This window comes from Gasterosteus aculeatus, chromosome 21 (genome assembly GCF_964276395.1).
Source record: "Gasterosteus aculeatus chromosome 21, fGasAcu3.hap1.1, whole genome shotgun sequence".
NCBI classification, from domain to species: domain Eukaryota; kingdom Metazoa; phylum Chordata; class Actinopteri; order Perciformes; family Gasterosteidae; genus Gasterosteus; species Gasterosteus aculeatus.
In genome coordinates this window covers 1,273,572-1,301,566 of record NC_135708.1, presented here as the reverse complement: position 1 = coordinate 1,301,566, position 27,995 = coordinate 1,273,572, and the positions used below count along the sequence as shown (strand labels likewise).

General features: G+C 43.7%; 2 protein-coding genes and 1 long non-coding RNA gene across 5 annotated transcripts in view; 1 reads left to right on the top strand and 2 right to left on the bottom strand.

Moving 5' to 3' along the window:
* Nucleotides 1-7,786, top strand: part of LOC144390376 (uncharacterized) — a 345,224-nt gene extending 337,438 nt beyond the window's left edge. The window contains exon 2 of the long non-coding RNA XR_013454412.1: nt 7,587-7,786. This is a non-coding gene — a long non-coding RNA (uncharacterized LOC144390376). The remainder of the gene's footprint in view (nt 1-7,586) is intronic.
* The window catches only part of LOC144390452 (protein NLRC3-like), a 94,062-nt gene extending 70,282 nt beyond the window's left edge, over nt 1-23,780 (bottom strand). Inside the window, exon 1 of the mRNA XM_078096949.1 lies at nt 23,651-23,780. The gene's annotated coding sequence lies outside the window, so the exon portion shown is untranslated. The remainder of the gene's footprint in view (nt 1-23,650) is intronic.
* Nucleotides 1-27,995, bottom strand: part of LOC144390230 (uncharacterized) — a 198,618-nt gene that overhangs the window by 115,352 nt on the left and 55,271 nt on the right. Inside the window, exons 1-12 of one of the 3 annotated variants that reach the window (XM_078096669.1) lie at nt 21,323-21,644; nt 21,121-21,234; nt 20,632-20,745; nt 20,007-20,085; nt 19,643-19,853; nt 17,685-19,488; nt 17,421-17,594; nt 16,404-16,577; nt 15,527-15,700; nt 14,652-14,825; nt 13,777-13,950; nt 13,221-13,394 (exon numbers count right to left, since the gene is read on the bottom strand). In XM_078096669.1, coding sequence (XP_077952795.1) covers nt 13,221-13,394; nt 13,777-13,950; nt 14,652-14,825; nt 15,527-15,700; nt 16,404-16,577; nt 17,421-17,594; nt 17,685-19,488; nt 19,643-19,853; nt 20,007-20,085; nt 20,632-20,745; nt 21,121-21,234; nt 21,323-21,411 — 3,455 coding nt within the window. In that variant the 5' untranslated portion in view covers nt 21,412-21,644. Of the gene's footprint in view, nt 1-13,220; nt 13,395-13,776; nt 13,951-14,651; nt 14,826-15,526; nt 15,701-16,403; nt 16,578-17,420; nt 17,595-17,684; nt 19,489-19,642; nt 19,854-20,006; nt 20,086-20,631; nt 20,746-21,120; nt 21,235-21,322; nt 21,645-27,995 lie in introns of those variants that run through there. The other 2 variants (XM_078096668.1, XM_078096667.1) reach the window with 2 other exon arrangements.

Genomic DNA, 27,995 nt, shown 5'->3' with positions numbered 1-27,995 from the left:
CAATATTAAGTATTGTTTTTAGTTGTTTCTAATTAATAAAGATAATTAATCTTTAAATTGCATTCTCAATTTCTTCTTGTATTTCTCAAATATACCTCAGATATCATTCTCGTATATAGCTTCAGTAAGACATTAAAGAGAAATAATCAAGAGATGGAAGAGACGTTGGACACACAATAATAAGATCTCTTTTAAGGCTCATAATTCTCAGATTTGTCTCATGTTATTCTCCTTCAAATGGCCGAGACACAATTGAGATCAGGGGTATACAATTATGAGATCTCTACTGTCTATCCCACTTCTCAAGTATTGCTCAAATGGTATTCTCAATTTAACCTCCTTTGTCTTACTCATGTCTTGTCTCTTTTTAGCTTACGTCTTGCTCCTAAGGGACCCTTAGGAGCAGTAACTCAGAAACAAATGATTACAGAATGATATGAACATGAGATGCTCAAATTGAGCTCGCGAGATGAGATTGAACAACAGATGAGCAACACATTTTTCCTATGGGACGTCTCGTACCCGTAGTAAGACGGGTCGGGGTCTCTGCCAACGTAGTATTCATTCGCCCTCGTGTTGAACTTGTGTGGAAAATAACCTTTTTCCACATCCTCAAACCCCAACGCCGCGGGTGTTTGTGCCAAATGCAAAACCATATTTAGATTCACATCTGCGTTCACAGTCGCTGCGTTTCTGTGTGTTGGTTGTGTGTGTTGGACATTGTGTTGTATAACAGCTGTTTCCAGTGAGCCGGGTCTCATATGTCTGGTACCAATACTGACATACACATGTAGCCCAAACAATCCGGTCTTATTTCCAATCCTGTGCTGGTGCTCATTGTATAGATGGAGCCACGCTGTCTGCAGGTGGGGTGTGTCGTGTGTTCTGAAGCCCTGCAGGCGTCTACGACCTGTCACATGGTGGAAGATGATGACCTTCAGCCCCAGATACCTTTCAAAAGCCGCTACATCGGCATGTGTTCATTCAGAAGGAGCGTCCTTGTCTGGGCGGATGAAACGTGCTAAACACAGATTGTTATCCCTGTTGTTTGCTGCGTACAGAAGACAATATCTGATCATAGGGGATGTTTCCTAGTTTTAAACGGGCCCCACCGCCTCCGCTTCCATTTCCTGCCACGGAGACCACGATGTCCAGTTCATGGTCCGTTACAGAGTCATCGTCACTTTGCAGCACATGAACAGATCTACATGGTACGAGTCGTCTGCGTGGAGAACGGTTTGCACGTCGCTGGCCAACGACGCTCCATGTGACACAACATGGAGAACGCCGCCTTCATCAACACGGACTGACTCTGACGTTCCACCGCTCACTTTATTTCTCACCTCACTCGTCACTTTCTGTTGGCTGGTGTACTTTATCTTAAAGTTGAAATGTAACGTTTATTCCTTTATGTTTAAACTAACCCATCGCCTTATAGGCTGTACTTTATCCTCCAATGATGGAGCAGTTCTCCGCTGCGCGTCGGGCCTAACAACGCCCCCCAACTCTTACATTATTGGAGATAAAGTGCTGCTTTTATAATACGGTTACCAGCCACATTATGAATAGTAAGTAAATAGCTGCTTTCAGCACCAAACAGTTGTAGCCAACAAACGTTGTGTGTCTCATTTCAGGAGTCTAGAGACAAAATAGTCCCTGTACGTGCAGGTAAACAGCATCTGGGTGCTGCAGCGTCTCCTTCATTCACATCGCTCATGACGGCCACCTTCATTGTCCGGTTGTGGAAGCTCGCGTTGACCCAAACTGATCATTTGTGGGATTTCTGGTCTCTTCTCGGCGATCGCCACTGAGCTGAACACTGAAATGTCAACTAACGGCACAAAATCTGACCTGTTACTTTGTGTGCAGTGATACGGAACGCTCGGGTCAATGTGACCAGCAACTGTACATTATGGCTCAATAATGCACCGTGACTCACTCTCAACCAATCAGAGCGCTGCATTTCATCTACCCGTATTATAATATGCTACAAGCTGCTAGAGGTTTAGAGCTTAACAACAGGAATCCAAAGGGATGCATTTTACTTCAGGAGAACCTGAACGTGTTTCTATTTAGTCTCTAAAAAATGTCTTGTCTTCTATGAGGTCAAACACTACGTTGTGTTACCAGAACCTGCTGCAAACCCACAACTGGTTAATTACTATTTGTTCTGTCTGAGTCAATTGAAGGTATAAGGGCCCATTATAAATGCCTCTCATCCTCTCATCAGCAGATCTCATGTCATGGGAGGAATAGGTGCATGGGAGTCCTTACTGAATGATGTATGATCAGTGTGTACAAATACATGAAATGAGCATATTGGGTACAGTTATACAGTATATTCATTAGATATTTATTCCTCAATGGAAACAGAACAAACTCCCAAATACAACAGTAACAAGCAGCATGTTGATGTATAAGCTGAATATCAGTTAGCAGAGGAGCGTTGGGGACACAGGAAGTCACTGGTGACCTCTCTGTGACCTCTGGCTTGGGTTAGACCACTTCCTGTTCAACAAAGGAGACGGCGGTATGAGGATCATCAGACTGTGTGGTTAATGCTGCTAATCACCACTCTCATTCATTCACATTGATTTATTATTAACATTATTGTTTAATGTTGCTTTTGTAAAATGGGACATGAGGTGTTTCTCCTAAACAACCTCCATCAGTCCATGTATGAATGTGATGTGATTTCCTCTGAGCATAATACTAATAACTCTGTAGTACCTTGGATGAGCTCGTAGATGTTGCAGTAGTTGGTGCCGTGGTCTTTAACGGCATACCAGGTCTCAGAGATGGACATGGCCTGCAGACAGTTACAGCTCTGTGTTAAATGAAAGAGAAAGAGACACTGTGCTTCTCCTGCAGCCACTCGGCTGGCTGCAGGAGAAGATCCTCTTCCTTACTCCCTTTCACAAAGACATTGCAGGTCTTTGGTCTCTTTGGCTGATGTTCCCGTTTATTACTCTTCACAAATGACAAAACAACTCGATGTGACTTGGCTTCCTGGTCTGGCTCGGTGTGTCTGCAGTAAAAACGCTGTGATCTCCCCGTCAGCCATGCATCATTACCTGAGTCAGCACTTTAGTTGGGAGTGAAAAGCTACGGAAAGGTGACAGCAGGAGAAGAAGTGACAGGAGGCCAGCCGGTAGTTGATGTGCTCCACGTAGCGTGTGAAGGGAGTGGTGTGTTTGGCTGCTATGAAGTGGACACAAGCAGACTGCAGCTGCACAGAGAACACGTACTAGTTAACTAAAAGTCATTTCACTCACTTACACTTTCATATAAAAGACTGAAAAGACATGAACTAAATACACTTTCAGCTGAAATACGTGTGTGTGTCACAGACAGACAGCAACGGTCTCACATGTTTTCACAAGGTCGCTGACGGTCAACCACCTTAATCACATTATTTAAACAAAGTGACCTGTTCAAACTATTTAAGAGAAGCGCTTCAATTTCTACCTTTTACACGTTATTTATTGTAATCAAATCCTCTGCAGTTCATCGGTTGGTGTTTGTCAGCCTCTGTGGCTGTAACACACTCGTCTTACCAACTTAATAACACAAGTTGACCAATGGTTGGGGACCATTTAGTGGCCTTCATTAGTCTCTGGATACTTGGGGCACATTAGTATTTATAAAGCCCGTCCTTGGCCTGCTCTCCTCTTTTCTTACTAGCTACTATATGTTCTCCCCTAGAAATCCATCAAAGTAGCATGAAAGCCTTGGGAGTTCAGTCTGTAGTGACCCTGAATATATGAACCATGAATGTAGACCTTGTGACGGCACCACAAGAAGAGTTTGTGGACATTCAGTCATTAGCGTTGCCAGGCGACAGCCTTGTTCTCACAGATGGTTTGTGTCATGTGACAGTGTTTGGTTGTTATGGTGGGGACCAATAATTGGGACTATCGTTGTCATCCACACACACCTGGTACAGACACCTGTGTCCTCCCATGGTGCAGCCAGCCATGGTTCTCCACATGTTAGTCTGTGACAGCAGGGATTCATAAACCACTCTGCAAGGTGTCCCAAAGTACCTGCGTGAGAAAATACAGCACCGAGCTCACTGAACGTGTGTTTAGGTGCACGGGACCACTCGGCTTGTCAACACGCAACACTGCAGCTTGCAAATGAAACGGCGCCATCTAGTGGACATTAGCTGTACATGTTGGTCTGAGGCTTCATGACAACTGTGTCTCATCTTTATTAGGAAGCCTTTAAAGGCTACAGGTCACATTCTAGTCACAACACAACATATATGTATATATATATATATATATGTTCAATTCTGTTTGGCTTCCAAACTCTCAGCCAATGAGTGTCAACAGAAGACGACATGTCCCACCACGTGTCCCTTCTCTCTCAGGGACTGTAAGAAGAATGAAGATCAGTTAAACTCTTTCTCCCTGTCGCCCTTCACTCATGTGTCCCTCAACAAAACATCTCATGGTGGAGCTGAATAAGAATTCACTTCATTATTCTGATGTTACCAACAATGGCTTGACAGAGAAGCACCATCTTCTCCAGTATGGTCTGGTATGTATGCTCCAGAGTCCAATCTCACATGTTGTACTAATGGACACTAGAAGACCACATGTTCATTACATAGCTCTTAATCCATGGACAGGATGAGACGTTTCACCATTTCCATCTTCATCAACATCATCGTCGTCATCTTCTCGATCTTCATCGTCTCCAATTCTTGGACGTCTGGTTCCACTTCATCTAAAGAAAAGCATGTTTGATGAGCACACTCACCCCGTCACACTGCTTGGTTGTTGAATTTATCTTCCTGTAATTCTCTTTGTAACCATTTTTAAAATAACCAATAAAGTTCATAAATCTGGTAGATGCCTTCAATCTCAATCTCCTCAAGAGATTTTCCTTCTTCCAAGAGATCCTTTCTCCATTGCCAGGAGAAGCTTTGAGATTTTTGACTTTTTCTGAGACACCCTGAAAAGACAGAAGTGTCCTCTGACGGGTAGAAACACGCCATCAGCTTGTGTTTGTCCTCCAGTGTGGAGAAGTATAAAGTGAATGTGAGACAGTCGTGTACTACTGTATTCTCCCAATGAGCCACATGTAGCGTCTCGCTGTGTGAAAGAAGAATACTTTCTAACTCACATGATTGACACAAAATGCACCCAAAGCATCTTCTGCTGTTGGAGCAGCTAAATACAGAAGGTCAAATGGCTCTGCTTCACTTTTACTGGGACTTTAAGGGCTGGTTAACTTGTAAAAACACACATATGGGGAATAAAAGGGAACATAAAGGCACCATTGAGCGCCACGGCCAACAAGAATCCCCATATTGTACGTTATCTCCTGGCCTGAACATCTCTCCTTCACAGCAAACAGGCTCACGTGTGGCCTTCCTTTCACACTCATGTTTGTAACTCTGCAGCTGCTTCATGTGCTGGAGGAAGGAGGATCATCCAGAAGTTCTACATTCAGGCTGCCTGTAGTATTGTCACTAACTTCTTTGTTCCCCACATGTCACACTTGCTGATTGACTGAGCTTCAGATGCACGGACTCACTGTGGAACTCAGGCCCACATGGGGAATGAGTTCTTTCAGTTTGGATGCTTATTGACAGGAAACAGCAGAGAGCCGGTTAGCTGAGCTGTGATGCACAGGCTGAAGTTCTGTACCACAGCCTCACCAGACACCGACTTTGGTTTACATCCATAGATTGGCCTTTCCCTGCCATTGCACATCTGGATGAGCAGATGTACCAAAGGCATTACATCAAGTTGGATAATCAGTGTAAAAGCATCACTACAGAATATAGTGCAGTGAAGGAGCAGCAGGATGCACAGACCTACATATCCATGAGAGATGGATCTCACAGGTTAGTCGGCCTTTAAAGGTCAGTTACCTTTAACTCTCCAAGAACGTTGCAAACCAGCATCCGGAAGCTTCCCATCAGGGAGCCAGGAAGTAGTCGGTGACGGTCCTCATGCGTTTGTGCGTGAGGAGGTCAAGCCGAGCCATGAAACCTGGAGAAACGTCCACATAGAATCACCTTGGACCTTCATATCAGCCCTGGACATGGCTGGAGATCAAAGTGACCTACGATGAGTTTGACACACCTGCTTTAGAGCAGAATGAGGATGTACTTTATTGTAATCATTTCTTTCAGCTACAATAACCATGTTATTAAGAGATGGAAAGTTAAAGCCGTTCCTCTTTCTGTCCACGCTGCACAACGCGTGTTTTATTGCATTTAGTGGCAATGCTGCTGCTGTTTGTCTTTTATTTTGGCGGGAAATCACGTTTAACACTTTCAATACTCCACTTTGTGAGGAGATAAACTCCACCCTGTTATCAAATGTGTGCTTGTGCTTTGTGTGTTTTTGTTGGTGACTTAAGTGTGATATTTGGTGCAGAATGAAAGCTTCAAGTTGCACCTGAAGTAGCGAGCTCAGTAGTTTGTGTTGTTGTGAGACGGCTCTGCGTGAAGGTTAATAAGGTTAATAAAGCAACTTATTCATTACTCATTTCTTTATTTACTCACTTCCTTCTTCAACATGCTGCACCACCAATGTTTCCTCTGTGCTATTGACACAGCAACAGGGCTGTAGAATAAATACAGATATTATGGAGGAAATAGTACAAAAGTCAATAGTACAGCATCTTTAAAAAGGATCAGAGTATTTCATGTCAAAAGAAATAATACAGCGTGTTGAAAGCATCTTTATTTGATGGCCTGTTTAAACATGTACAGTTGTTTCCAATAAAAGTAATTTATTAACATTAGAGACAAACAATTCTATTTCTGTTAAAGTAACACATGGAGTAAATGTTGTAAATGACATTATAGGGAATAAAAACACAAGTAACGCATATTCAATATTTCCTTGAGAGGTTTGCTGAACCATTAAAAAGCTTCTTGTTCAAAACAAACCTGATTATGTGAAATTAGATTTGATTTCACTCAACAGATATAGAAAGATTTGAAGTTAAAATGGGCTCAAAAAGAATTACACATTCATATTTTCCTTCTTCACCTTGTTTTTATTATTGCTGATGAAGCGCACACACACATAAGGACACATGTGTCTCATATGGGGGGACAGATGAAAGAGCGTCTTATAAAATGTCTTCTTGAACACATAAAGATGAAGATTAAAGCCTAATTAGGAGCCAATATCTAAATGATCATCTATTGATTGAAGGAGCACAGCAGCATTAAGCTGAGCTCTTTCACACTTCCATCTGAGTCCCAGAGAGCTGTGGACCCCCCAGAGTCCAGACCAGCTCAGGTACCCCTCACCTGCTCCACCTGCATCTACACCCACATGAACCACCATCAGCTGTACAGACTGAACTATGTGGTGAGCAGAGAGGAAGGTTCTCCACCAGGAGGAGACTCTCCCTCCTGAAGAGGACACAGAGACACTGAGAAACCAGAAGACCAGGACCTGAACCCAAACCCAGGATAAAGAGGTTCAGTGAATGTGGTGCTGAAGGTGTGGAGGTGGATCAGTGTGTCAGAGGAGACTCTGTAGAAGGACAGAGAGCCAGCAGGACAGTCCACATACACTGCTACTCTACCAGAGGAGGAGGAGGAGGAGGTGCGTGTTACTGTCTTATTGTGACAGACATAGTAACCTTCATCATAGCAGATCAGACTCCAGGACTGATCATTGTATCCAAACAAACAGTCTCTACTGTCTCCTTTCCTCCTGATTCCTCCGTAACTCACTGATACAATAACTCTTCCTCTCCACTCGACCTCCCAGTAACAGCGACCAGTCAGACCAGTTCTACACAGCAGCTGAGGCCGGTAGTCAAATCTGTCTGGATGATCAGGATGTGACTGATCCTCCTCCACACGTGTCACCTTCCTGTTGTTGTCAGACAGTTTGAGGTGTTTGTTTACTGTGTTTGTGTCGATTGTGAGTTCACAGGAATCTGATGAGAGAACAAGACACAATACAGCTGCAGTTATTAATCATGTGTTCATCTACTGACACGTTGATGATGACATCACAGAGGTGAATGAGTGATGTCACAGTGTGAAGATGGTTGAATCTTCATGAATCAAAGCACACTTACACTTCCTCAGACCTGGTCTCAACCATCGGACTCCATCAGGCTCCACCCTGAAAGGAGGAGGGGGGTCAGAGCAGCATGGAGACATGGACATTACATCACTCTCACACACAGCTTTGTCCTTCATGTCCACATGGAGCACCTCTTCTTCTTCTACCACTACTTACAGACGACCACAGACTGTCAGTCAGGCGTCACACAGCGACGAGGTGCTGGAATATATTCATGAAGAAGATGAATGGATAACAAATAAGAAATGGACCTGTCACTGTACTTTCACCAGATGTGAATTCAAACGGGAGAAATGACGTCATGCTACAGATCAAGCTTCATGGGACGTGTGCAAAGGAACATTCACATTAAACTGTTTCATAAAGATAAAGCAGATACAGACCATTCAGTATTCACACAATGTGCATGTTTCCATGTTGTCCCCATTTGTGGACAATGTCTCTCCCTGTGGTTCGCTGGAGTCCCAAAACTTTACAAATGGCTTTGTCACCTTTTCCACACTGATGGATCTCAATGACTTTGTTCCTCATTTGTTCCTGAATGTCTTTGGATCGCAGCCTGATGTCTCGCTTGTGAGGATCTTGTGGTCTACTTCACTTTGTCAGGCAGCTCTTATTTAAGTGATTTCTAGATTGAGAACGGCTGTGGCTGGAGAAATGGAACTGGGCTTTCCAAAGATGTGATGAACCTCACTTCATTTATGTTTTCATCACTTTTTCACACAGGGCCATTTAGGTTTGGATTCTTTTCTCCCCTTAATGATACAAACTGCATTTTGTGTTAACTTGCGTTATCTGTGTCTAATATTTACATTAGTTTGATGATCTGAAACATTTAAGTGTGACATGCAGGCATGAAAACGGGTCACGGGTGAAAAAGGTGAGACGGATGTTTCCCCTCTAGGGGTTTTCAGCTGGTTTTGTCCCAGGGACCAACATTCTGAATAGAAAGTCACTGGCCTGTAACCTGGACCTCAAGTTTATAAGAAGAGATTGCGCCAAAGGATCGATCTCTTTCGCCTGACTTCCCGTTAGTGACAGATCGAGACAACACAACGTTGTTTGGTTTCTTTTCTTTCCCTCCAATTCCCAAGTTTCAGTCTTAATCTCGCTGGACGAACTCAAGACTCCACTACGTCCCGCTTCCTTTTCCCTTTTGATTTCATTCCTGTTGACTCCAGAGGACCGGAGAGACAGCTGCTCTCTGACCCCCCGCCGCCTCTGTTCCCAACGAGAAGTTCGGACCCCACGGCCGAAATCGCCTTCATCCACTGAGTTTCCCTACGCGGAGCTCAACTGTCCTCAGTCAGCTGGAAGCTGATGACCAACGCCCATCAAACAGTAACACGGGTTTTCTGGGCAGACTAATTTAGCGTGTTGATATAAACTTGATGTTTATTTGATTTGTTCAGTCATAACGTGGTACGATAGAGTCCGGATCAACGAATCCGCTACCTTTGATTTATGTTTGAATGTGTACCTGCAAATGTCGTAATGTCCCCTGTTGATCTGATGCTGTGATACGTTTGCTGTAAGAGAGTGAAAGCGCCGACTGTGTTACGCTGCTGAATGATGTCTCATGGTCAGAATAGTTCCTAATTTTCTTTTCTTTTCCCGGGTACATTTCAAACATGGTGGGAAAATGAATATTTCTTCAAAGAAGTCAAGGAGAAGTGTGTCAGTTTGATTTGCAATGAAACGGTTGCAGTGATGAAAGAGTCCAATGTACGACGACACTACGAAACCAAGCATCCGACCTTCACGTCCTACACTGCTGCTGAGCGAGAGGACAAAGTCCAGCACATGGCAGCGAACCTGCAGTCTCAACAACAGTACTTTTACCCTGCTAACAACACACAAGAAAACGCTACAATAGCTAGCTATGAGGTAGCTCAACTCATAGCGCGCCGCGGGAAAGCTTTCTCAGACGGTGACTTGGTTAAACAGTGCCTCATTAAAGTCGCTGGAATAATGTGCCCGGAAAAGATGCAGGAATTCAACAACGTGAGCATGTCCACAAACACAATTGTGCGTTGAATGGAAGACTTGTCAGCTAACATACAGAATCAAGTGTCACATAAAGTTTGTGCTTTTGACTTTTACTCCATTGCCTGTGATGAAAGATGCAACAGACGCCGCACAACTGTTCATTTCTTCGCGAGTAGTTGACGATGACTTTTGCATCACGGAGGAGCTGCTTGATCTTCAGAGTCTAAAGGGCACAACAACGGGTGAGGACATTTTTGAAGCCGCGTCAGGTGCAATTGACAAGATGGAACTTAAATGGGACGAGCTGTGTGGAGTTGCAACGGACGGGGCTCCCGCTATGACAGGCGAGCCCAAAGGAATGGCATCTATGGTGTGCGCCAAGGTGCCAGAGAGTGGAGGCGAGGCTGTAAAATTGCACTGTATCATCCACCAAGAAGCTCTCTGTGCCAAGACAGTCCAGCTTGGCGATGTGATGACCACAGTTGTGAAAACTGTCAACATAATTCGAGCACGAGGGCTCTACCACAGAGAATTAAGCTTTCCTGTCTGATGTCGATGCTGAATACGGGGACGTACTCTATCATTGTGACGTGCGCTGGCTTAGTCGCGGCTCCGTGCTGAAGCGGTTTTATTCCCTTATTGCCTTTCTAGTTGATCTTACTGGTCATCTGAACTCACTGAACAAGAGCCTACAAGGCAAAGACCAGCTTGTACCACAACTTTCTGTGCGAAGCTTCGTCTTTTTGAGACACAACTACGCAACTTCAACCTTGCGCACTTCCCTACGCTGTCCGAAATCAAACGTGCTCATCCAAAGGCCGACCTCTCTGCTAAAAAGGGGAAATATGTTTCTGTGATCACAACTCTTATGACACAATTCAATCAGCGCTTCCAAGATGTTTCTGTCATTGAGAAAGAAATCAAGCTGTTCTCAACTCCCTTCCTGCTGGATGCAGAAGAAGTGGAAGAGAGTCTGCAATTAGAACTCATTGAGATGCAGCTCCTCTCCCTACCCGACTTCTACCGGAGCTTGGAAAAGGCCAAGTTTCCTCTGATGCGACGCCACGCAAAAAGAATGACCAGTCTGTTTGGCACAACATACATATGCGAGCAAACATTTTCTCTGTGAACTCTGAACAAAAGCAGATTGAGAACCAAAATGAGCGACAGCCGTCTCTGTGATGTCCTTCACATCTCAACCAGCAAACTTACTCGTGACCTGCCAGCCGTCCTTCAGTCCAGAGCAGCATCACTGCTCCCATTAAGTGCAACACTGTTCCCATTGTAGGCGAGTTCAAATATATTACACAGTATTCATGTGTTCAAAAGCCCAATTACTTAATAAATGCAGTCAATTAAAGTTGATAACATTTTCTAAAACACGTTAGCTGATAAATGATTTGCATAAGTAGGTTAAATAAAGCCTTCCCTCTTTATACAGGGCTGTGAAGGGGGTCCCCATCCTGACGAAGAAGCAATCTGAGGATGAGCTGCCAACCCTTTTTCTGTAAGTATAATAAATTATCAAGCATAATTTACCTATTAGATTGATTGATTTGTATTACTGTTAATACACTAGAGGTGATATACCTTAACTTTAGTGAGCGGCTCAACCTTTCGCATATTTTTCTGTCTGTGGCCCTCAGTGAAAAAGTTTGGACCCCCCTGCTTTAATACGTGGAACACTTCCTGCATTTCGCTCTCGCTCGCCCCTCGCGTCCAGTAGTCGTATTACACTGTTTAACGTTCCCGTCTTCCTCGGTGGTTTGATTTAACGGTCTCACTTCCGCCCCGCTGCTCTCGCTCGCCCCCTAGTGTGATAACCGGCACTCCGCTTGTTGTTGCAACCGCACCGCCGTTCCTTCCCTGCACCCCCCTCGTCTCCCCCCCCCCTCTCTCTCTCACCCCCCTCTGTGCTCACACACACACACACACACACACACACACACACACACACACACACACACACACACACACACTCTGGTTTTGATTGCTTGTTTAGTGAGTAGGTTTAAAATAAGTGTGTGGGGATTGTTTGTTGCAGTTATAAGTGATCTTGATCGGTGTTCCTGTGAGTTAATAAACCCTGTTATACTTTAAAGAACCGTTTTCCTGTGTTTACTTTTGCATTTATATGGTGGTGACCGTTGACATACATCGCCAGCGCTCGAACTTAACTCCTTCCAACATCTTCACTCTCAAGGAGTGAATATCAATTATGAGACTTGATTTATAGTATTGGTTATTGGTCCCTGTTAGCTCAGGGTGGTGCCCCGTTATTTATTCATTCTGAGAAGTATTTTAGTGATTATTAATAATTCTATTAATGTGCATAAGTTAGATCCTCATTTGCTAGTAACCTAATACGACCCCCTAGCCGCTCCCAACACTTCCCATCCAACCACAATCACATTCACTCCATCCGGATGGCAACATTTATCTGGATAGGGTGTTTTTGGTATGTTCTGTTCATTTCTACGATATAGTTGATACTAATTCCAGGTCCACCATCAGCTGTTGGTTCTTCACTGAGCGTCTGTGGCCGACTGTCACCTGTAGCTTCAACAAGTCCACTCTTATCATCCAGGGAACCGTCTCTAAGTGCAAAGCACCAAAAGCAGGTGAAGCTGAACTCCTTTAAAACACCAAACGTTTCTCCTGTGATGATCCATCAAGACGCTTTGAACAGATTGTTTCTCTGACTGTTTGTCTCTTAATAATAATGTCTGGACTAAAGGACAAACACACACTGGAGGCAGAGGACCAGCATCTAAACATCCAAGTGTTGTTTGAGTTGTTAAGAGCCCACAAACCTGCAGCGTGACCACGTTGACTCATATCAACCCACCATGATGCCGTCAACGTGTCAGGAGACACTGTCCTCTCTTATAACGTGGAGACAAAGCTCCAGAGAAACAAGGCTTTCATCACCTTCCTCCCTGTTCAGGCTCATCCTGGCTACTGTTCCTCACTACTTCTGTCTGTGTCGATGGTCTCGTGTGGGACACAAACAGTTTGATGAGTCTCTGGTAGTTTGAGGTCAGCTTGGTGTGTCAGGGTCTTATTAACCAGGCTGACAGTGGGACAGAGAAAAGGTTTCCAGCTCTACCTCCTCTACCAGACTGATGGTCTGTGGCTGCAGCCTCTTCATACCTGAGAGTCTCCAGTCTCCAGTGTGGATCCTCCAGTCCAGCAGACAGCAGCTTCACTCCTGAGTCTCCTAGATGATTGTAGCTCAGGTCCAGCTCTCTCAGATGGGAGGGGTTGGAGCTCAGAGCTGAGGCCAGAGAAGCACAGCCTTCCTCTGTGATCAGACAGCCTGACAGCCTGCAGACACACAGAATAAGACACATGTCACATGATCTGAGGGAGCTGTGGCCCTCAGTGTGGAAGGTCACTGCGGTCACTGTCTGGAAGGTCACTGCAGTATTGAGATACTATCAGGTACAGAGGGGTCACATTAACATGGTTACTGACTGGTTTCCAGTCACAACTAAACACCCACTAATGTAAATCAACAGCCTGATAACATTACTACTAACTCTAGAATGTCAAATATGTACATTATATTGAAAATAAACACATTTATGGAAATAGTTGGAAAATACATATTTGATTTAAATCACGCAAGCAGAAAGAATCTTATGAAGGTCAGAAATGTACCATGGATGTAAATAAAGACACCAAGTGACTTTAATTGAATCCTGACCTGAGAGTCTCCAGTTCACAGTGTGGACTCTTCAGTCCAGCAGAAAGCAGCTTCACTCCTGAATCCTGCAGGTGGTTGTTACTCAGATCCAGCTCTCTCAGACTAGAGGACTGCGAGCTGAGAACTGAGGACAGAGCGTCACAGCTTCTCTCTGAGAGGTTACAGCTACTCAGTCTGAAGAGACAACAATAAACAATAAAAATAACATTTGTATTCATATTAAATCCTCTGATGATGAGTTTGGACTAAAATACGATCAGTAGGAACATGAAAAAACATGTTCAGTGAAAGTGTTTACAATTATTTTTGTTCTACATAGAACAAGGAGGTTTATTGTGCTCTACTGTTTACAGGAACTACTGTGGTAATAATATCAGGATGAGGCAGGGATATTGTTGTTTATTAGTTAAATTCAAAGTTAGGCTTCTCTATCCTCCTTCTGACTCCTTCCATAGAAAGAAAGAGAGAACAAAGTGAGTGTAAATGTGGAATGAATCTTCATCAAATCAGAAATAATCAACCATCACTCAGCAGATCTTCACTGTAGAGACACACATTAAAATCTTCAGTCTCTTCCCACCTCTGCTTTTCATTCATTCATTGTATGAAACAGGACATTATAAAGCCTGAATAACAGGAACAACGGGATGAACATTTGAAGTTTTATCGTGAAAGAACATTGCGTTTCAGACGGTCTATTTTCAAGCTACTATGTGGTAAATATGTCTTGTCTACAAGGTTCTTGTGATGTGATGGAAAAACAAATATTAATTCACAAAAAAGACTTTTAGCCCCAAGTTTTGTCTCTAAGATTAGATCCTCTGGTTCCAGAGTTCCCTAGATGCATCATTGAAGACAAACTAACTTAATCTGACCTGAGAGTCTCCAGGTCACAGTGTGGACTCTCCAGTCCAGCAGAAAGCAGCTTCACTCCTGAATCCTGCAGGTGGTTGGTACTCAGATCCAGCTCTGTCAGACTAGAGGACTGGGAGCTGAGAACTGAGGACAGAGCGTCACAGCTTCTCTCTGAGAGGTTACAGCTACTCAGTCTGAAGAGACAACAATAAACAAGAAAAATAACATTTGTATTCATATTAAATCCTCTGATGATGAGTTTGGACTAAAATACGATCAGTAAGAACATGAAAAAAAATGTTCAGTGAAAGTGTTTACAATTATTTTTGTTCTACATAGAACAAGGAGGTTTATTGTGCTCTACTGTTTACAGGAATTACTGTGGTATTAATATCAGGATGAGGCAGGGATATTGTTGTTTATTAGTTAAATTCAAAGTTAGGCTTCTCTATCCTCCTTCTGACTCCTTCCATAGAAAGAAAGAGAGACCAAAGTGAGTGTAAATGTGGAATGAATCTTCATCAAATCAGAAATAATCAACCATCACTCAGCAGATCATCACTGTAGAGACACACATTAAAATCTTCAGTCTCTTCCCACCTCTGTTTTTCATTCATTCATTGTATGAAACAGGACATTATAAAGCCTGAATAACAGGAACAACGGGATGAACATGTGAAGTTTTATCGTGAAAGAACATTGCGTTTCAGACGGTCTATTTTCAAGCTACTATGTGGTAAATATGTCTTGTCTACAAGGTTCTTGTGATGTGATGGAAAAACAAATATTAATTCACAAAAAATACTTTTAGCCCCAAGTTTTGTCTCTAAGATTAGATCCTCTGGTTCCAGAGTTCCCTAGACGCATCATTGAAGACAAACTAACTTAATCTGACCTGAGAGTCTCCAGGTCACAGTGTGGACTCTCCAGTCCAGCAGAAAGCAGCTTCACTCCTGAATCCTGCAGGTGGTTGGTACTCAGATCCAGCTCTGTCAGACTAGAGGACTGGGAGCTGAGAACTGAGGACAGAGCGTCACAGCTTCTCTCTGAGAGGTTACAGCTACTCAGTCTGAAGAGACAACAATAAACAAGAAAAATAACATTTGTATTCATATTAAATCCTCTGATGATGAGTTTGGACTAAAATACGATCAGTAAGAACATGAAAAAACATGTTCAGTGAAAGTGTTTACAATTATTTTTGTTCTACATAGAACAAGGAGGTTTATTGTGCTCTACTGTTTACAGGAATTACTGTGGTATTAATATCAGGATGAGGCAGGGATATTGTTATTTATTAGTTAAATTCAAAGTTAGGCTTCTCTATCCTCCTTCTGACTCCTTCCATAGAAAGAAAGAGAGAACAAAGTGAGTGTAAATGTGGAATGAATCTTCATCAAATCAGAAATAATCAACCATCACTCAGCAGATCTTCACTGTAGAGACACACATTAAAATCTTCAGTCTCTTCCCACCTCTGCTTTTCATTCATTCATTGTATGAAACAGGACATTATAAAGCCTGAATAACAGGAACAACGGGATGAACATGTGAAGTTTTTTATCGTGAAAGAACATTGTGTTTCAGACGGTCTATTTTCAAGCTACTATGTGGTAAATATGTCTTGTCTACAAGGTTCTTGTGATGTGATGGAAAAACAGATATTAATTCACAAAAAATACTTTTAGCCCCAAGTTTTGTCTCTAAGATTAGATCCTCTGGTTCCAGAGTTCCCTAGACGCATCATTGAAGACAAACTAACTTAATCTGACCTGAGAGTCTCCAGGTCACAGTGTGGACTCTCCAGTCCAGCAGAAAGCAGCTTCACTCCTGAATCCTGCAGGTGGTTGGTACTCAGATCCAGCTCTGTCAGACTAGAGGACTGGGAGCTGAGAACTGAGGACAGAGCGTCACAGCTTCTCTCTGAGAGGTTACAGCTACTCAGTCTGAAGAGACAACAATAAACAAGAAAAATAACATTTGTATTCATATTAAATCCTCTGATGATGAGTTTGGACTAAAATACGATCAGTAAGAACATGAAAAAACATGTTCAGTGAAAGTGTTTACAATTATTTTTGTTCTACATAGAACAAGGAGGTTTATTGTGCTCTACTGTTTACAGGAATTACTGTGGTATTAATCAGGATGAGGCAGGGATATTGTTATTTATTAGTTAAATTCAAAGTTAGGCTTCTCTATCCTCCTTCTGACTCCTTCCATAGAAAGAAAGAGAGAACAAAGTGAGTGTAAATGTGGAATGAATCTTCATCAAATCAGAAATAATCAACCATCACTCAGCAGATCTTCACTGTAGAGACACACATTAAAATCTTCAGTCTCTTCCCACCTCTGCTTTTCATTCATTCATTGTATGAAACAGGACATTATAAAGCCTGAATAACAGGAACAACGGGATGAACATTTGAAGTTTTATCGTGAAAGAACATTGCGTTTCAGACGGTCTATTTTCAAGCTACTATGTGGTAAATATGTCTTGTCTACAAGGTTCTTGTGATGTGATGGAAAAACAGATATTAATTCACAAAAAATACTTTTAGCCCCAAGTTTTGTCTCTAAGATTAGATCCTCTGGTTCCAGAGTTCCCTAGATGCATCATTGAAGACAAACATTATTATACACATCATTGAAAATAAACACATTTTATGGAAATAGTTGGAAAATGCCTATTTGATTTAAATCATGCAAGCAGAAAGAATCTTATGAAGGCCAGAAGTGTACCATGGATGTAAATAAAGACACCAAGTGGACTTTAATTGAATCCTGACCTGAGAGTCTCCAGGTCACAGTGTGGACTCTCCAGTCCAACAGAAAGCAGCTTCACTCCTGAATCCTGCAGGTGGTTGGTACTCAGATCCAGCTCTGTCAGACTAGAGGACTGGGAGCTGAGAACTGAGGACAGAGCCTCACAGCTTTTCTCTGAGAGGTTACAGCCACTCAGTCTGAAGAGAGGGATGAAGAAGAAGCAGTAAGTATAGAAGATGGCAGCATATTTAAGTTCTGATTTATGAATTAACTCTCGCTGTACTTACAGAACTTTGTTGGAGGCTTTGACCACTGGCAGCAGCCTCAGAAGAGCCTCCTCTGAAGCAGAGTATTTCTTCAGATCAAACACCTCCAGATCTTCTTCTGATGACAGTAAGATGAAGACCAGAGCTGACCACTGAGCAGGAGACAGTTCTTCTGTGGAGAGACGTCCTGATCTAAGGGACCGTTGGATCTCCTCCACTAGAGAAACATCATCCAGTTCATTCAGACAGTGGAACAGATTGATGCTTTTCTCTGGAGACACATCCTCACTGATCTTCTCCTTGATGTAGTGGACTGTCTCCTGATTGGTCTGTGGGCGATTTCCTGTCTGTGTCAGCAGACCTCGCAGGAGAGTCTGATTGGTCTCCAGGGAAAGACCCAGGAGGAAGCGGAGGAACAAGTCCAGGTGTCCATTAGGACTCTGCAAGGCCTTGTCCACAGCACTCTGGTAGAGACGCTTTGGTTCAGGTTTGTCTCTAAAGACTTTAGACCACAGGGAGGTTGTTTGTTCTTCTGACAGCAGATTGACACCAGAGCTGAAGAAGGTCAGATGGACATGAAGAGCAGCCAGAAACTCCTGAACACTCAGATGGACGAAGCAGAAGACCTTGTCCTGGTACAGTCCTCTCTCCTCTCTGAAGATCTGAGTGAACACTCCTGAGTACACTGAGGCTGCTGTGATATCGATGCCACACTCTGTCAGGTCGGATTCATAGAAGATCAGGTTGCCTTTCTGCAGCTGATCAAAGGCCAGTTTTCCCAGAGATTTGATCATCTTCCTGCTCTCTGGACTCCAGTGTGGATCCGTCTCAGCTCCTCCATCGTACTTGACCTTCTTCACTTTGGACTGAACCACCAGGAAGTGGATGTACATCTCAGTCAGGGTCTTGGGCAGCTCTCCTCCCTCTCTGGTCTTCAACATCTCCTCCAGAACTGTAGCAGTGATCCAGCAGAAGACTGGGATGTGGCACATGATGTGGAGGCTTCGTGAGGTCTTGATGTGAGAGATGATCCTGCTGGCCTGCTCCTCATCTCTGAACCTCTTCCTGAAGTACTCCTCCTTCTGGGGGTCGGTGAACCCTCTGACCTCTGTCACTATGCCAACACACTCAGGAGGGATCTGATTGGCTGCTGCAGGTCGTGTGGTTATCCAGAGGCGAGCAGAGGGAAGCAGCTTCCCCCTGATGAGGTTTGTGAGGAGCACATCCACTGAGGAGATCTCTGTGACATCAGTCAGGATCTCATTGTTGTGGAAGTCCAGAGGAAGTCGACACTCATCCAGACCGTCAAAGATGAACACAACCTGGAACTCTTCAAACCTGCAGATTTCTGCTGCTCTGGTTTCACTGAAGAAGTGATGAACAAGTTCCACCAAGCTGAACTTCTTCTCTCTCAGCACATTCAGCTCTCTGAAGGTGAATGGAAATGTGAACTGTATGTCCTGGTGGTCTTTGTCTTCAGCCCAGTCCAGAGTGAACTTCTGTGTTAAGACTGTTTTCCCAATGCCAGCCACTCCCTTAGTCATCACTGTTCTGATTGGTTCCTCTCCTCCAGCTGAGGCTTTGAGGAGGTCTTCTTGTCTGATGGTTGTTTCTGGTCTGACTGGTTTCCTGGATGCTGTTTCAATCTGTCTGACCTCATGTTCTTCATTGACCTCTGCAGTCCCTCCCTCTGTGATGTAGAGCTCTGTGTAGATCTCATTCAGAAGGGTTGGGTTTCCTGCTTTAGCGATCCCCTCAAACACACACTGGAACTTCTTCTTCAGGTTGGATTTGAGTTCACGCTGACAAACTGCAGCATGAAGTCCTGAATGAAGACAACAAAGAAGATCAATGAGTCAAAGAACAGATTTAAACATGTCTTTCCTCAGAATGACTATGAATATATTCTGTCCATCTCTGGAGACATTAGTAAAGGTCTCATTTATCAGCATGGTAAGTCTGTAGAAAAATCCTCTTACTGCTCTGCAGACGCTCAGCCAGCTCCTCCTGCTTCATTCTCCTCAGGAAGTGAAGTGAGATCTTCACAAATGCCTCTCTGCTCCTCCTCTGCTCTTCATCCAGCTCTTCCTCATCATCTTTCTCTAAGCATTCTAGGTAATCTGAACTCATAAACTTCTGGATCTTCTTCAGCTCGTTCTTCACAAAAGTGAGGATGTTCTCCTCCAGCAGCTGGAACAGAACATTCTATGAATGACACCAACTAGAACATGGAAGCCACCATCAGGTCCATGTTGGACAGACGGACAATCCACTGGTCTACAAAGTGCAGTGTGGAGATGATGGTGAACTGAGAGATGTTAAAGTAGCTGTACATGTACACACCATGAAGATGGAGTCCAGGTGTGTTTGATGCTGCTGGGCAGACGGACCTGTGGGAACCTCTGAGCTCTCCTGGTCCTCTCTGTGGAGGAACATGAACCATCAGCTCACATGGTGTTTGGACCATCAACACCAATACAACATCAGTTAAAGATATTGGCTTCTGTCATGATTCATCACGATGAAAACCAGATGCTGAAGACTGTCGATGACGGACAGTTTATAGTTGAGTGACAGTTAGTCATCAGTTTCATCTGGTTTTAGTTCTTACTGTGGGTCATAAAAACAACGTGTGCAGACCTCTGCATCTGGTCCAAAGTCCTATGGAACTACTCCAAACCTCTTTAGTCCGTCCCCTGACCTCCAGAAGTCTCCTTAGATCTTCTGAAACTAGTCTTTGGACCTTTTCACAGAGTCTACTGATGATACTTTGTCCAAACCTCTGCATGGAGTCTGAGGATGTTTACAGTTAATGATTCAAATTTAAACACACACAGACCAGTTAGATGAAGATAATGAGTTCTGTCATGATGGATCGTCATGGAAACAACACTTTAAACAATGAACAAACGTTTATGTAATTCATGACTGAGGATCAGAACAGTTCTTCATCTGTTTAAGAACTTACTCTGGGTCATAAGAACGGCGTCCATCTTTGAAGTTAATCCATCGATCATTAGACCGATGACTCTTCATGGACAAACATCTGGGTTCAGGAGACTTTCCTCTCTGCTGATGTGAACTGAAAGAAACACTGAGATTACATCATCACATCATCATCTAATCATGAAGCATCAGCTCACATGGTGTCCGTCCTCACAGAGACCAAAACAAGGTAAAGGTCCATGACGTGAGGTCTGGATGTGGACCACATGACTCCCTGTAGTGGTTTAGGTCTACTGGTCCTGCTGGTCCCACTGAGAATCAACAGCTCAGTCTTTCAGCTCACTGTTTTCTTCACCAGTCAGTTTGGTTTAGTCCCAACAGGTCTCACCAAGTCCTCCATGGAGCTCTCCCTCCCTCACTGGACACTGCTGAAGGGCCCTGGAGCAAGAAACCCAGAACCTCCACCAGAGAGTCTGGTAGAAACACCTCATCATCAGCCTGAGACCCTCACCTTGCATCAACAGAGGGACCAACGTCTTTGAAGCGTAGAGGATGATTCATAGACCGGTTACTCTTCATGGAGACACAGCTGGGTCCAGGTCCAGGTCCTGGTCTCTTATGGGTCCTGGTCACACATGTAGAAGCAGAGTCAGTGAGTCAGAGACGTTGGGACATGGAGACGAGTGGAGGACAGTTGGAGATGGTCCTCTCACCTCTGAGCTTTGGTCTGGCTGTCATGTTCCCCACACAGAGGGGCTTCAGAGGGAGGGACTCCGTCCTCTGGGTCCTCAGCCTGATTCATAGCAGAGTCCACACCTTCACACCTTCACACCAACCTGCTGGGAGAGCTCACACATTATTATCTTCATCAGGACAAACACACAGAGCTCATTCACCTCAACACTAAAACTCTCATGGGACACTTTGTGTTGTTGTCTTGAGACAACGTGTCAAGAGACGTCATTTTAAATTCTCATCCTATAAATGTCGTGTTTCTTTTAAGCGCTTTCCTTTGGCAGGAGGCAGCGGTCCATCAGGACGTTATTTATGTTAAATCACTATATAGGCTACTAAAACTCAGCATGCAGAATGACAACACGAGATATGTATAGTTTTATAATATCAATATTATAAGTAAGTATAGGTGGAAGGGAACCAAAAGTGTGGTGCAAAGATCAGTCCTGTAAAACAAAAGGTTGTTTATACTCAAACCATACAACATATTTTATATTAGTAATATTTCTATTATAGACCCTATAGAAATATATATATATAAATATATATATATATATATATATTACGTATTTATTACGTAGTTGTCGTGATTAGTAACGATTGAAAAGTTCTTCTCTCTTTATTGAACCAGTATTGGCAATTTCTCAACGAGGAGAGACGCTGCAGAATCGGCGGCGGCTTTGCGCATGCGCGCGTTGATTTCAGCCTGCACGTGACGTGTGTCTCCTCTGACTGCAGCTGGACTGCTGCGAGCCGCCAGGTTCCTGCTACAGTGACGTCACGCCACGTCAGACACCACAGAAGAAGAAGAATAAAACCAGACAAGGTCGCTGGTGGCTTTTGACCAGAAGTCGCCAACAGGGTTTATAAAGTCAATGTACCAAACAACGAAGGAGCCTGCGCATGCGCACATCTCAAGTCACAATTTCGACTTTCTAACTCTTTTTTTTGTGGCGGAAATGGACTTTCATAAAAATCACCGTAACTAGCAGAAAGAAACCTGTCAGCGGACCTGACAAGCGCCGCTTCAAGCCTTTGCGCATTAACTCTGCGCAGACATGATCCCCTTGAGTATCGCGACGTGCTAGTTTAGCCGCTACAACAACAACTAGCCAGTAACCGCAGATTCCATTTCAACAATAAAGATACAAACTTCTCAGTAGTAAATGAATTCACGTTTCAACTGCTCTATGCTGTGTTTACTCAGGTCGGTAATGTTTTAACGTGTGTAGTGGAATAAATAAAACATATTCCGGTGGTGGCTGTGTGGCAACGAACAACACTCTGAACGGCGGCCGCCATTTTGTTATGCGCACACGCCGTCTGCGCATACATGCCGCTTCCCACGTGATCCCGTTTTCCTTCAGCAGGAAAAGTAGAAGGCAAAAATGCCACCTAAGAAAAAGATGAAACCTCTCGCTGACCAGAAGACTCTTGCATCTGTATGTTCTGCTCCATGTGCCTCTGCACCCTCCCTGACTTTGATCCGCCTCCCGACAGTTCTGCTTAGTATTAAAATATAAACACGCACACTTAAGCCTAGTTTATGCTTCTGCGTTTCAGTTTGTTGTCTGTTCAAGTTTAGACTTCTGGAGAAAGACAAACTTCCTTTTACCTTTTTAAACTCTGTTAAAATGCTCGTCCTATAAATGTAGTGTTTTACAAGATGAATGTTATCACTCTTCTTCCAGCAGGTGGAGCTGTGCTGTTTCTCCTCTTCAGAGTCCAGAAGTCAGTAAAACACAGACCAGTAAGGTGACCTGTAGCTGTCCTGATGGAAACACTGTGGTTACCATGGTAACATGGGGAAGCTTTCTCCTGATGGGATGCTTCACTTCACCATGTGATTAGTTAGTAAAAGGTCGACTACAACCTGCTGATCAATGAGAGAAAAAACTGAAGACTAAAGAAAACAAACACAGTCAAACACTAAAAAGTGACTAAATGTGTTTAAAGCAGATGAAGAAATGAACATGAAGCTTTGTGGACTTAAAGGACTGAAGCAGCAGGTGAGACAAACAGAGCGTCTCTCAGGTGTGTTTCAGGAACAAAGGCCCAGGTGAGCTCTGTGGTCCCTGCTGGGTCCTAGTGCCCCTCCGTCTGCTACCTTCCCCTCCTCATCAGTAACAGTCCTCACAGACCCCAGATCAGACTGAGCTCCTCTTCTTCATCACAGCGTCATCATTCAGACTAACAGCAGCTTCTCTCTGCCTGCTCACACAGGCGCCATCTTGTTTCCCAGCTTTAAACAATCACACCTTCACAACCATCAATGATGTCATTCAACCAATCACAGCTGCACTTACTGAGCTTGTAGACATGAACTTCCTCAGTGAGCAGCTCTCTTCTGTCCTCAGCAGGTCCGTGTAGAAAAGGAGCTCCGTGCTTCACTTCAGCTTTCACCAGACAGAGTGAAGTGACGCAGCTTGTTAGAGCTTGTTGTCCTTCATCAGAGAGGGTGTGTCCTCACGTCACCATCAAAGTATGCAGTCTGACTGCTTGACTCAGTCTGAGCTGTTTAAACAGGGTCAAAGGTCTTCCCCTTCAGGGACTCGCGGTGCGTGCTGTACTCTGTAATCACACCCTAGGAAGTAAAATGTAAATATGTGTTCACAGTAAAATAACACAACTCTTCCCAGACATTTATCGCTGTTGAATTAAATCTGACTTTACTTTTGAAACACAACAATATCTGCAACAAAAGTCGCGATGTTAGCCTCGTTGTCGAGACTTAATAGAGCCCGACTGTTCCCCCCAAAAGTGCTTCTAGGAGCCCAAGAGGTGAGGAGCGCTTGGTTTTGTCGCTGCCTTCGGGTCAGCAGAGGGTCAAAAAGTGAAGACCCCCGCAGAACATTTTTCAGTCAGATGTGTCTGAAAGTTCAGTGTCGTCTCCTGTGAGGCTCCAGACAGGGTTTCTAAAAACTGTAAAGCAAGAATGACTTCAACCAAGACGACAGGAAACTTTCCCATTAAAGAGAAGGTTATCGTGGGGGGGTAGAGAAGGTGCTGGGAAGCACAAGGTTGGTGGATCGAGTCCTGACTGCCTCATGTTCCATGTCGAAAGTGTTCCTGAGCAAGACACATAACCTCTAATTGTTCCCTGGGCAAAATGTTAAAAGCCATGGGTTAAAAATGTATCGTAAGGCGCTTTGGATAAAAGCGTCAGCTAAATGACCTGTAATGTAAAAGATCGCAATGCCCAAATCAGAATTCAGAGACAATAAAAGAAGCCTTTATTAGTAAGGCTTTTACTGTTAAGCGCAGCAGGTTGCTAGGCAACGGGAGCGGTGGAGGTACAGCTGATGACGCAGGCAGGAAGTCCCCCGTAGGACACTCTGTCCCCTTTCAGAGACCGCTGGGTTCAGCCTATGCGGCTGTTGAAGGACCAGAAGGCTGGAGCCTACGATCCTTTTAACAATAACCAAGAAACCAACAGATATCTTACAAAGAGGTATTCTTCACTTTATGTGCAATTTTGTACAAAAGTCCAACAAATCATTAAATACACTAAGGGTTTTAAAAATAAACTTTACAGTAAAAGATCCTTTCTGATGCCGACTCTGATTCTGTGCATCATCAGTTGTGGCTAAAAGTCGGATGATCTAATTTACTAAAGTGGTGGTCTTTTTTTTACCATGATCCATATCTTTAGAGTGTCCACTCACTGTGACGATAGTGATATATTAATATTATTCTGGGTAATGTAAAGTCTGTTGATGTGGTTTCAGAACACACACATATCCTGCCTGCTTCTAAAAACCACAGTAAAGTTACTCTGAGGATCCTCTCAGAGACCAACATGAGATGTTTAAATGTTTGTGCGATCTTCTTGTAGCTCTAGCTGGTGCACCGATCTTTCTCTCCTCTTTATGTAGCCCTTCTCCTGTGACCGTATGACATGTACATGCAGCAGATGTGGCACTGCTGCCAGAAAGCAGGACATTTGTGGCGTGGCTGCCTCCACAGTTTGTAATGGATTTTGCATCACGTTGGCCTGCTTGAGGTTCAAGTCTCGACCTGTTGTGCCAACCACGGGAGTTTGGCTGAATTGCTCAACAGCGGCAGCTGTTTGGGGCTGGACTAGAGCCTTGTTACTCTCCTCAGGCATTTCATATATGCAGAGATTGTAGTAGCTTTGTTCAGGGTTAATTCACTGCAGCAAAGCCTTTCTCATACAGTCATTTCTGATACCACACTATTCTGTCACAAATCAGTTCATCGGTCAGATCTTCAAAGTGACAACTTTTAGCTGTGATCCTCACGTCACTGATGTAGGATTCAATAGTCTCGCCTTGCTTTTGATTTGGTGAGTGGACCTTGTGTCTCTACGTAGTCTGGTTTTTGTGGAGTCCAGGTCGGTTCGCTCCACACGCCGCATCTGGTCGGCGCGTGTCCGCTGTGCCTCGTGCACGTTGTAAACACCGACCAGGATGAATGAAGCAAACTCACGGGGAGTAAAAGGGTTTACGGTTGATGTGGAAGGATTCCACATCAGGAGAACAGTGTTGTAGGATCACCGTTACGTTGCACCAGCTGCTGTTGCGTTGGAGAGAAAGATGCCCGACATCGAGGACACACGCTTGTGGAGTCGCACCAACGAGGCCGTGTTCCTCTCCTCACCGCGTGAGTAAAGGTGTAAAAGGAGTAAAGTGAATCCCCAGCAGCCTCCTCCTGCCTGATCCCACAACGTCCTAAAACCTCTCAACAGTTTCTACTGGGTGTCGCTGCCGACCTGGACTTTCTCGCCTGGAATCGCCTGTTCCTTTGAAAAGCAAAACAGAGTTAACAATTGTCATGCACATATATGTGAGAGAAAATGTTGAAGCGAATTGTCTCATCGTGAAACGATGCTTTCATTCAAACCGTATGCGATTCTTAAACTTGGTGGAGAGGAAATGCGACCTGTGGATGGATTTATTGGCTCCAACACGTCCCCAAGATACCAGTTGTTGTTTTAGGGAGTCCTGCTTACTCCCTCCTCGACCACGACTCGTCTTCACCTTTGACCTCTGCATCTCCTGCATCTGCTTATTGTTTCTTCACAGAGAGCTAAACACTCCACAAAGTCCTCCTTTGTCCTGGCTCCCAAATGGTGGGAGGAGTTCCCTAATGATATCAGTTAGAATGAAGCCTGTAGAGCTAAACACACATATCTACCCACTATAGCTGAAGTAATTAGCACGTGGATGACACTCATGAATGTTGCTTTCTCAAAAGAAAAATCCCTTCTGCTGCTTCTGTTCCCTCTTGTTTGAATTCACTTACTGCAAGTCGCTTTATATTAGAACATCTAGAAAAATGTGATGCATGTGATATAAAGAATGCCTCTGCATATCTTTATCTGCCCCTACAGTATTTACCTACTGCTTTGTAAATTCTCAACCAGACTCGTTTCCAACGGGTTTGAGGAGCCATTCATTCCTGTCAAATCACAAACAGGGAACACAGATGTTGTCTTGATGTCCCGATGTTCTCTGTGCGTTCTCACTTGTAAGTCTCATCCTCATGGTGTCATATGACGGTTCAATGTCTTCATCAACTAATTCATCAAGTTCTCTTTGTTATAGAGATATAAGTAATATATATATATATATATATATAAGATATATAAGTAATAGATCTGCTCACGCCGGGATTACACACAAATACGCCCTCACATTTCTCCACCCGTACAGTTAATTCTTTCTCCTTTTGCCTTCAGGCTGTCTGCGCTGTCATGATATGTGATCATCTGTTAGAAAACTGTGCATTACTGTTCAACCTCTTCAACCTCTTTTTCCATCTTTACACTTCCACTTACCCTCTGTCATACTTTTAAACACTTTCTTTTCACTTCTTTGCTTACTTCTCTATTCCTTTTCCCATCAAAATAAACCATCTGATGGCCTCACTGAGGGCCTCCATCACTACAGTCACTTCATGCTGACCTTTGTAAAGTACCGTCCCAAGTTGTGTCAGTCATCATAGACTAAAAGCTAGAGCTTTAAACAGTAGATCAGAATGTTAACCTCAAACCCGCTGATGTAAACAAAAGCTTCTCCAAACACTAAGTAAGGGCTCATAAAGCAACAATGAAGAGTGAGAGTCCGTTGATCCTGAACACAACCAGAAGATAATAAATTAAACCCCCACTTCTTTCCCCGTCGGCCTGAGTGTTAATCTCCACTTTTATTGCTTTTCAGCCCAAAAGCAAAGTTCTGTTAGCTGCCAACACAGTAACTCAGCTCATGTTTAACTTATGATCTAGTACATTCATTCATTCATTCATAACAACACTGATAGATCACCAACCTCTCATGTTTAACTTATGATCTAGTACATTCATTCATTCATTCATAACAACACTGATAGATCACCAACCTCTCATGTTTAGCGTATACAAATGTATGTGTGTACTAGTTGTTGTACCATCACAAGATGACCGTCTGTAACAAGTTTCCTATTTCATGTACTGCTGCTATCAATGTTCCTTTGATCAGACGTTTGCTTCCATCATCCAGATACTGTATCAAGTGTATCGTGCACTTTACACTCAATAGCAGCACTCAACAATTTGCAGCCCATCTCTGAGTTTAGGAGGAGACTAAAAAACTACAAACATTAACACAAAAAACTGACACTATTATCACGACTGTCACCGTGGTTTGTATT